The sequence below is a fragment of the Triticum aestivum genome, chromosome 5B, assembly GCF_018294505.1.
Source record: "Triticum aestivum cultivar Chinese Spring chromosome 5B, IWGSC CS RefSeq v2.1, whole genome shotgun sequence".
Lineage (NCBI taxonomy): Eukaryota > Viridiplantae > Streptophyta > Magnoliopsida > Poales > Poaceae > Triticum > Triticum aestivum.
In genome coordinates, this window is record NC_057807.1 from 469960719 (window position 1) to 469970387 (window position 9669).

At 44.3% G+C, this 9669-nt stretch overlaps 2 protein-coding genes across 2 annotated transcripts; both read left to right on the forward strand.

The window, feature by feature from the left end:
• The first annotated feature begins 2520 nt into the window (after positions 1–2520).
• On the forward strand, positions 2521–4692 carry LOC123116479 (uncharacterized). The gene is made up of 4 exons (XM_044537431.1): positions 2521–2717; positions 2801–2932; positions 3168–3569; positions 4322–4692. Exons 1-4 carry the CDS (start codon positions 2572–2574, stop codon positions 4458–4460), a joined length of 819 nt encoding a protein of 272 aa, XP_044393366.1. The 5' UTR covers positions 2521–2571; the 3' UTR covers positions 4461–4692.
• Positions 4693–7884: 3192 nt separating this feature from the next.
• Positions 7885–9446, forward strand: LOC123116480 (protein SRG1). Its single transcript, XM_044537432.1, has 3 exons — positions 7885–8402; positions 8590–8917; positions 9004–9446. Exons 1-3 carry the CDS (start codon positions 7924–7926, stop codon positions 9301–9303), a joined length of 1107 nt encoding a protein of 368 aa, XP_044393367.1. The 5' UTR covers positions 7885–7923; the 3' UTR covers positions 9304–9446.
• The last annotated feature ends 223 nt before the right edge of the window (positions 9447–9669 follow it).

Consider the following 9669-nt stretch of genomic DNA (forward strand, 5'->3'; position numbering starts at 1 on the left):
CTTGGTCTACCTACAGCTGTGGGTAGGATCACAAGCGGTACTTTTGACCATATTGGAGAGAGGATCCGAAGCAAACTCCAAGGAGGGTCAGAAAGAATGATTTCTTGTGCTGGAAGGGAAGTGCGTACAAAAACTGTAGCCCAAGCTATACCTATTTTCAGCATGAGTTGCTTCAAGTTAACAAAGAAGGTGTGTAAGAGCCTCACTTCCTCCTTCGCTAAGTATTGGTGGAGCAGCTCCCTGGATCATAATTCAATGCATTGGAAGGCCTGGCCGACCTTGGCAAGTCCAAAGGAGAAGGGAGGAATGGGCTTCCGGGATCTTGAGCTTTTCAACACAGCTCTTCTCGGCAAACATGGGTGGCGACTGATGACGAACCCATCATCGCTTTGTGCTAGAGTTCTCAAAGGGAGATACTTTCCCACTTGTGATTTCATGCAAGCTACAACCCCGTGGTTTTCCTCGGCGATGTGGCGTGCCATCATTGCGGGGAGGGATTCTTTGCAAGTTGGTCTGATCAAACGCATTGGAGATGGCAGTTCGGTCTCTATCTGGGATGATAAGTGGATTCCCGGTACTCTTTCTATGACTCCGACTGTCAGAAGCACTAATACACAATTGCAAACAGTCTCAGACCTTATTGATACGGTCAATTGGTCGTGGAAGGTGGATGTGGTCCGTCAAAATTTTATCACCCCCGATGCGGATGCAATTCTTAACATCCCCCTCATGCGGGGTGGGGGCGATGATGTCTTTGCATGGGCTCACGAACGGTCGGGATGCTATACTGTAAGATCAGCGTATCGTGCTCTAATGACTCGTAACGAGCATCTGGCTCTAGAGGAAGGGACGATCACCGAGACTTCATCGACAGACAAACAGTTATGGTCCCATTTATGGAAGCTTAAGATTTTGCCAAGGGTAAGAGTGTTCTGGTGGCGGGTGTTGCATGGGATCCTGCCGGCTGAATCTACTCTCATGTACCGCCATATCACAACCATTGGCACCTGCAAACTTTGTCTTCACGCAGAGGAAGACATGAAGCATGCGTTATTGGATTGCACCCACGCCAGACGTTTTTGGAACACGGCGCCGGACTAGCTTGACATCAAGCGACCGGAGTTGCACCCACTTACATCAGTTACATGGTCTCGGGATGTTATCTGCGATCCGATGTTCTCTGAGTCTAAGAAAGCAAAACTGGTTACTGTCATGTGGGCGATTTGGACCTCAAGAAACAATGCCACACATGACAAGAAGGAACTTGATCCTGTTCAGTCCATGAAGAAAACCCAAGAAGCTCTATCTGTACTTGAACTTCCTAGCGAACACGCGCGAATTTTGCCGGGGCATGGTTGGAGACCGCCAGACTTGGGCTGGATCAAGATCAACACTGATGGAAATGTTGCAATGGAAGCTAGGAGGGGAGGGGCAGGTGGAATCGCAAGAACACATTCATCATTTCTAGCTGCATGGTGCAAACCTTACCCGGAATCACTGATCCTCTTATAGCCGAGGCACTCGCTCTACGCGATGGTGTTCTCTTTGCTCATCTTCGAGGCTATTCTGAGGTGGTTTTCGAGTCTGATAATTTGGAGATTGTGAATCTCTAGAATACGCGTCACAATGCTCGTGCGGTCGTGGCGCCTATCTTGGCAGAGATTAGGGAGCATGTCATTTATTTTAAGTCTTTTGTAATTCAGCACGTAGGGAGATCAGCTAATGTTTCGGCTCACATTTGTGCTAAACAAGCTAGCACCTTGGATGTAACCGAATGTTGGATGGACTCCATTCCGAGTCTTCTTGTAACCAGCCTCTCAGCTGATTTAGCTGGAGCTGTTAGTGTTGAATAAAGAGCTCCCAAATTTCCCTGCAAAAAAGAAAATGTGTGCTCTAGCTCCCTCGGTTGTACTGTATCTCTCCCTGTGCGTGTATTTAAGCACACCCTTGTACATGAATACAATCATCAGTGTGATCTTCATTTGCTTTCTTTCCTCCTCCCCCTGCAGGTTCCCCACCGCGCGATCCCATCCCATCCCGCCCTGCCTTCTTCTCCTCGCTTCACCGCTGTTCACTTGACCACAGCTCGCCCCTGCCAGCGAAGGTGACAACCAGCAGCAGTGGCCTGAATCGAGGGAGTTTGGTGAGCTTCTCTCTCTCAAGTCAAGTGTAATGCCCCATGTCTGTGGTCAGTTCCTCGATTTGGATGATTTCAGGGTTTGGTGTGTGCTGCACGGGGAATGGATCCGGAACGGTGGATTTATCGTCACAGCAGATGGATGTGGCTTTTGTGCAGTGTTGTTTTATCAGATTAAGTTTTTTTAGCAAAATTCTTTTGTTACTTACTTTGTTTAGGGATGTTTCCGGCATCCAACAAAGAAACATGATAAATTGTAATGTGTCGCATTTTATCAATCGGCAAAGCTAAGTTGGGGGTACTTGCACAATTGCGGAGAAAGAAGGGCATTTTGGCCAGGGCAGAGCTAACATGGGACATTTTGTCAACTCTTAGCCTTGAAAGTTTTGGTGAGAGAAGGGGAGTACAACCGTGCAGGGAGTAGTTCATGGGTCATGGCGGCTGTGGCGCACGACCGCCGGAGAAGGGGATGTGCTCCCGGGGCTACCTCCACCGCTGCGGCTGAAGACGACGGGGAGGAGCAGCAACTCAACCCCTTCCTCTTGGACGCGGCACCCTCGTCCTCGAGAGTCCAGTTCAGGTGTGTGCCATCTTGTGGTTCATCTGTTTGTGCTGCTGGTGGGCTTCTGGATCGTTCATCGGGTTGTATATATTGTGGTGCAGGAACGTCGCGTCGCGGGCGCGGTGGGTGGAGGAGGCTGGTGCGGCAGGGGTGTTGGACAACAAGGGGAAGCTCTGGCTGACCACCGGCATAGCACGGGGTGGCAAGCTCTACTACAATGTGGAGGAGATCGGGTACGCCACCTGTTTGATGAAATGCTGTAACATTGCAGCATGCCCTGGATTCCTTGTATTTGAAACCGCATGACTATTACCTACTTTTTTTACTAGTTACATCATGTCGCACTCAAAATAGTGCACCAGTGCAACATCATTGCTTGGAGATTATGCATGAATCACATGTCATGGTTTTTGTTTTCAAATACTCCGACTTGCAGTTTAAGTCTTGTTGCATGATCAAACTACGCAGGTTCTTGGCAGAAAGAGGGGCATTGGTTCTTCTTGATGACAAGGATGAAACAGTTGGAATGGAGGATATCTATGGAAAGATTGCAACAGGAAGTTATGGGTGCTCCTGGGATGCCTTCCAAGCTTACAGGCACTTGAAGTTGCTTGGCTACATTGTTGGACGGTATGACATTCCCTGGACAATGAAGCAAATCCGTTCTGGTGATGTCACCAATTCCCCCGTGAGTATGGATGGCACAAGCCAGAGCTTTGGTAAAGCCAATGGTGCCTGCAATGACATTACCAAATTGCTCGAAGGAATGCACATAGATGGGATGTATCCATCCTTTAAAGTGCATCTACCAAATAGCAAATTTAAGAAGTCGTCCCCAGGAGTCCCTAGTTCTCTTGTATGTCTGTTAAGGTTTCTCTTCCTGCCACACTTGCAGATCATGGATCCACGCTTTGAAACTTGTGCGGCATTTTCATTTACAGCAATCCATTCCCTGGTTATCTCTTCACACACGCGCTTAATTTTTTGGTCATGTGTTTGATATGATTAGTTATCTCGTTTGAAATGTATGATTTCCCCTTTCAGTTTTATATTCTGAAACTTTGGTATATTTAGGCACGCAGGATGTGCCTGTGATGTGCTATTGGCTCTCTTTGCACATGGATATATTTTCTATGTTGTTAACTGTCTTTCTGTGAACATAGATTTAATTTATCTGTTCTATTGTACCTGAGTGGTTATCATGTCTGAGCTATATAAATGCAAGTAATTTAAGTCTGTTAAGCCTAATAACAAAGGTGATGGATTTTTTTTGTTACTAAGCATAGTTATAGTCAGCTGAACGCCTGAACTCTGTCTTGCAATCAAACATTGATTCCTATATTATATGCTTATTATGTGTCCATCAGTTGTGACTTGTCACAAGTTCTTTTCTTGGCCGACTATAAACCCGATTCTAAGCAACAGTAGGTAGCAATGAGATGCATAAAGCCATAAATAGCAGAACAGAAGAACTTAAATAGAAGCTCTAGAAGTACTATGTAAGAAGATACAAAAATGATCACAATATATGAATTTGGGCTCAACAATTTTCAGTTGATTTCATACAACCTGCCGATCGATATTTCTGGCCATAACCTTTTTTTTTGTTGGATTTGGCGCAGAGACAAGCCACCTTCAAGGGATGAACTGGAAACGGTGGAGAACAAGTTTGACGGCATTCCTCTTAAATTCTGTCAAGTTGTTAATGGGCGTGTCAGCTTCCTCTCCTTCAATAAAGTTACACTTCCTAGTTTGTCCTGATAGATAGCTGCAGGAATGGTTTTTAGCTTTCGCATGTCCTGGTCCTGTAAAGCCATGAGCCCACGGACTGCATCAGGATGTCTGCTTCTGTGCCGCTTCTCAGGGCCGAGAAAGTTGCCAGGTTGATCTTCAGGTTCTTCAGTTGTGTGTGGAATCGTGTCCACTCTTTGCTGATTGGTTACTACTGAATACTGGTGATGTTGTTTCGGGTGGTGCAACAGGAAAATTTGGGTTTCCCGACTGCGATGAATGCCAGTCATTTCCCTCTCTGCCTTGAGGCCTGGGTGTGTCAGGAAGCGAAACCATGAGTATTATTTTTCCTTTGGTGACGAGTGCATCATTTTCATGAGGTTCCCTAACACAGCAGATGGCCTTTAACTTCTAGCTGGAACTTGCTACCTCTAAATTATGAAAGGAAGGTATATCAGATTTGCAGTCCAGAAAACATGTTGTGTTCGAGCAAGAGATCATAGTACCATTGTCATTCGGCCAGGCTAGCTCATGTTTGATTAGTATTTATAACCACCGTCTGTCACTGAGGTGATTTGCCATATGCATACACATAATGATATCATGGTAAACAGACATAGCCTACCTGTAATTTTATTTTTTGCGGCTGAGCCTACCTGTAATGTTACTTCAGCTAGTGGATGCCGCATCTCCACTGATACAAAAAGCATCACTTCCCGAGGTCCCGCCACGCTAGGAAGCTCGAGTGCCTGAGCTATCGATCTTGGTCTAAACTTCTATGGTGCTCTTTATTAGCCTGGAAAAACAAGTAAACTAATACTTTGATTTCGATTGTCAGTTGAAAGAATTTTTTTATACGTACAATTTAACATGCATAAACTGATAATTATCCTTCTGTTTTGGAGAGCCTGGCCGGACAGTATAATTTGCCATTAGCCTTGTCAAATTTCAACTTGAACAGGTTGAAATAGACGAGCAAATCAAGGAGCTACAGCTAGTCCAGAATGAGCTTTATGATTTTATTTTTTGCGGGACATGATTTTTGTTCTTGATAGTGTACTAATACTCATGAGTAAACTGAGGACTGAAATCAAAATCATGATGGTGTGCTACTAAGGTTTTATCGATTTTACACTCAGTTTTCTATATACTAACTAGTACTCCCTCCATTCCATAATATAGTGCGTATAAATTTTTGAGAAGTCAAATACTAAGTTTGACCAAGTTTGTAGAGAAAAAAAATTATATATTTAGAATAACAAATACATTTCATTAGATACATCAGAATATGTACTTTCATATTGTATACATTTTGGTGTTGTAGATATAAATAGTTTTCTTTATAAATGTACTCAAAGTTTGATTTTTTTTAAATCTATATGCACTACATTATGAAATGGAGGGAGTAGTAGTAGTAAACCAAAGATTATTATTCAAATATTCAAGTAATTATTTTAACATGTGTACAGGGCACCATTAGATTCCGGGGACATTTTCAGTTGAAATCCATGCAAAATACGTTCACTGTGTATCGAGAGTCGAGTTTTTTTTGTGTGTATGTGGGTGGGTGGGTGGGGGGGGGGGTTATTCGAGAGTAGAGTTTATTCTTCAAATATTCAAATAATTATTTTGACATGTGTGCAGTGCACCATTAGATTCTAGGGACATTTTCAGTTGAAATCCATGCAAAAAAGGGAGTAAAGAGTTTTTCTCCCAACTCCACAGCGTAGATGCGCACAACCACAGACACATGAATTTGATTTCTTATATCTCCCGCGACACAATTGTAACTAAGGGGATGTAATTAAATGATTGCTGGAATTTAGTCACTGCAAATGAATCATAAGTGATGACATGATTGGTTCTGGTGCGTCAAATATATTTGAAGGTCAAGACTAGGGTTTGCCACTGTCAACACTGGTAAGTATATATGGTACATACGAGCAATTTTAACATATGGCCTTCGCCTCCTCGCAAAAATATATATTCATATCTATTTACCTACTTTTTTTACTAATAAAACAAGGTGCATTTTTCCTTTTTTTAGTCCGTTCATCTATATTACATTTTTGAGATTTTTCTATCCAATGTGGTACTCTTTTTTGTGCGTCCCTTTATTTTCGTACGTAACCAGCTTGTGCTGGGTACTGGGCTTTCCTTTCGTATGTAACCAGCCTGTACTGGGCTTTTCCTATTTTCTTAGAGAACTACTGAGCTTTACTAGAGACCGCAAAAAAAGAGTGTGCTTTTTTACAGACCACGAAAAATAAGTCACCAGTGGGGATCAAACTCAGGACCTTTCGAGTCTCTCGTCAACAACAACCAACGGAGCTACAAATTTTGATGTCGATTAGTCCCACCTCCATTTTTTTAACCAGCTCGCACCGAGTTTTCTTTGACGGGAACGACTCGCACCGGTTAATATACCCCCACCCCCCAAGGAATCAATAAATAGATGGATTTTTTTGCAGGATAAAATAGATGGATTGTCAAATTAAAGAATGGATTGTGGGCTTGAAAGAAGGATTGTGGTAAAAGATTGGATTTTTAAAGGAAAGATTGTGGGCTCAGATATGGATGCGACTGATTGAAAGGAAATATTATGTCTTAAACGCATGTGACAAGGTTGCTCGTAATGAGAGTATCACGTATGTCAAAGAGACAATTTTAGTGAGGCAAACGAAGAAAAAAAGGGTTAAGTATCATATCTTGATACCGTATCATAATAAATAATGTACTAGTATGTATCTTGCATGGCAATAAATAATACCATCTAAGATAATAATCTATGATACTATGCATTACAAAGATGATATCGTACACTAACATATGCATGATACTAACTTATGATACTACTCATTAGGCTGCCCATAGTGGGTGGTCTAAAATGACAAAAAATCACTATGTTGTCCCCTCCCTCCTCCCACTATTGATTTCCCCTCTCATCTCTGGTTTTTCTTCCACCAGTTTTTCTCTGAAAACACCTCAACCGTCCCACATCTTATTGACTTTCTCTCTATCTATATCTACATCTATCTATCTATCTATCTATCTATCTATCTATCTATTTATCTATCTATATCTGTATATCCATATCCATACCTATATCTATATATTTATATATACCACTTCAAAAGGACACGAGGTTTCCGTTCCGCTCTTTCTTCGTCCATACCTATATCCAAATATCTATCTATAATATTGCCTTTGTTCTAAATTAATTGTCTTAGATTTTTCTAGATACGAAGAACCTAAGGCAATTAATTCGGTGCCAAGATTCAAAGCAACATACATCGGTCGATCGACGTGGATGCACGGGTCAGATCTATTGGATGTAGATATGGGCTTATATTAGCATGGATATGATAACCCAGTGGCCTCCAAATACTAGATAGATAACGTTGAAATAGGCGCACACCTGAAGCCTATATATATAGGCTGCCAAAGGAAAGAGTGCATGCACTTGGTTTAGAAGACCTATTCTAGCGTCAAGATGGTTCATCAGGATCAGGGAAAGCTGGTGCAGGTGGTGGCCGTGGACGTTGGACTTGTGGCGCCGCCGAGCAGGTACGTGCTAAGCGAGGAGAACCGGCCGACCACCGTCGAACAGCAAGCCAAGCTGGTCATCCCCATCGTGGACGTGAGCCGTCTGGCCAAGCCCGATGATGTTGAGGAGGCGGCCAAGCTTCGCTCTGCGCTCCAGTCATGGGGCCTCTTTGTGGTGACCGGCCATGGCATGCCAAAGGAGTTCCTGGACGAGATCCTTGAGGCGTCGAGGAAGTTCTTCCACCTGCCGCTGGAGGAGAAGCTGAAGTGCGGCAATGTGATCGACGGCATCATGTTCCAGAATGAAGGGTACGGCATCGACCGCATCGACTCCGACGAGCAGATCCTCGACTGGTGTGACCGGCTCTGGCTCCAGCTCCAGCCGGAGGACGAGAGGCGGCTCCAGTTCTGGCCACAGAATCTAAGGTACTCGACCTACACATTGTTGCCCTCGGTGATTTAAAATCCTTTTTTATTTGCATTTATATTGGAGATCATATATAATCTGCAGGGATCTCCTACACGATCTACACATAAATTGTTGCTCTCAACGATTGGAAATCTTTCTTTTGTGTGCATTTATATCGGAGATCATATACAATTCAATTTGCAGGGATCCCCTACACGAGTACACCTTAGAGAGTGGGAGAGTGACCATGGATGTGCTGAAGGCCATGGCAAAGCTTCTGAACCAGGAGGAGAACTTCTTCATCAACATGGTGGGTGAGAGGTTCAAGTCATACTCGAGGTTCACCTACTACCCTCCCTGCCCACGACCGGACCTCGTGAACGGGCTGAAGCCGCACACCGACAACTCCGTCATCACACTCCTCCTCATGGACAAGGACGTCGGCGGCCTCCAGGTGCTCAAGGACGGCCACTGGGTTGATGTCCCCGTGCTCGGTAATGACCTGTTGGTCGTCGTAGGCGAGGGCATGGAGGTATGCATATACACACACAATTACTTAAGGACTTCTGCGATTATTTGCATTGATCATGAACGAGACTCTCATTTCTGTGCATACAGATCGTCAGCAATGCAATCTTCAAGGCGCCATGGCACCGCGTGGTGACGAGCGCCGATAAGGAGAGGCTGTCACTGGCGATGTTCTACCAGCCGGAGCCGGAGAGGATCATAGGGCCGCCGGGGGTGCTGGTTCACGAGAAGCGCCCGGCCATGTTTAAGAAGTGCCTGGTCCAGACCTTGGCCGATGGATATTGGGATGCGTTTGCAGCGGGAGATCGCACCGTCGACTTCCTCAATGTCAGGATCAATGCTGAGGCCGACGCCGAACTAGAGGCGCGTGCAGTGGTTGCAAACAACTAAATAATTTGCAGTAGGGAGTGAGTGCATGATGTTCCTCTCTCACTCGCATAAGTGTAATGTGAATAGGAGTTGATCGATGTACCTCATATATGATCACCTCCCTGAAATAAAATAAAAAGTCAATTACATCATTGGTACTTAAACTTGACCGAAATGATCATTTTAGTACTAAAACTTGCGGCTCACATCCAACTAGTGAGCGTGGTAATACAGTGCTAATCACCGCCGGCTACGAAATCAAGGATGACTAGGCGCCAAGCGAGGCTTGGGGCTGTTTTTCTTTTTGTGTGACCCTCTATATTTTTGCGAGCGTGCGTAGCCATGCCAACCATTACGGTTTGTTGTCTAATAATTATTGATGTGTCG

What these genes read in the sequence shown, in the direction of transcription:
- LOC123116479 (XM_044537431.1), top strand. Translation starts at nt 2,572, where the DNA reads ATGGCGGCTGTGGCGCACGACCGCCGGAGAAGGGGATGTGCTCCCGGG. An exon ending in TCCTCGAGAGTCCAGTTCAG is followed by an intron (nt 2,718 to 2,800) that starts GTGTGTGCCATC and finishes ATTGTGGTGCAG; the next exon opens with GAACGTCGCGTCGCGGGCGC. An exon ending in TACAATGTGGAGGAGATCGG is followed by an intron (nt 2,933 to 3,167) that starts GTACGCCACCTG and finishes CAAACTACGCAG; the next exon opens with GTTCTTGGCAGAAAGAGGGG.
- LOC123116480 (XM_044537432.1), top strand. Translation starts at nt 7,924, where the DNA reads ATGGTTCATCAGGATCAGGGAAAGCTGGTGCAGGTGGTGGCCGTGGAC. An exon ending in TTCTGGCCACAGAATCTAAG is followed by an intron (nt 8,403 to 8,589) that starts GTACTCGACCTA and finishes TTCAATTTGCAG; the next exon opens with GGATCCCCTACACGAGTACA. An exon ending in TCGTAGGCGAGGGCATGGAG is followed by an intron (nt 8,918 to 9,003) that starts GTATGCATATAC and finishes CTGTGCATACAG; the next exon opens with ATCGTCAGCAATGCAATCTT.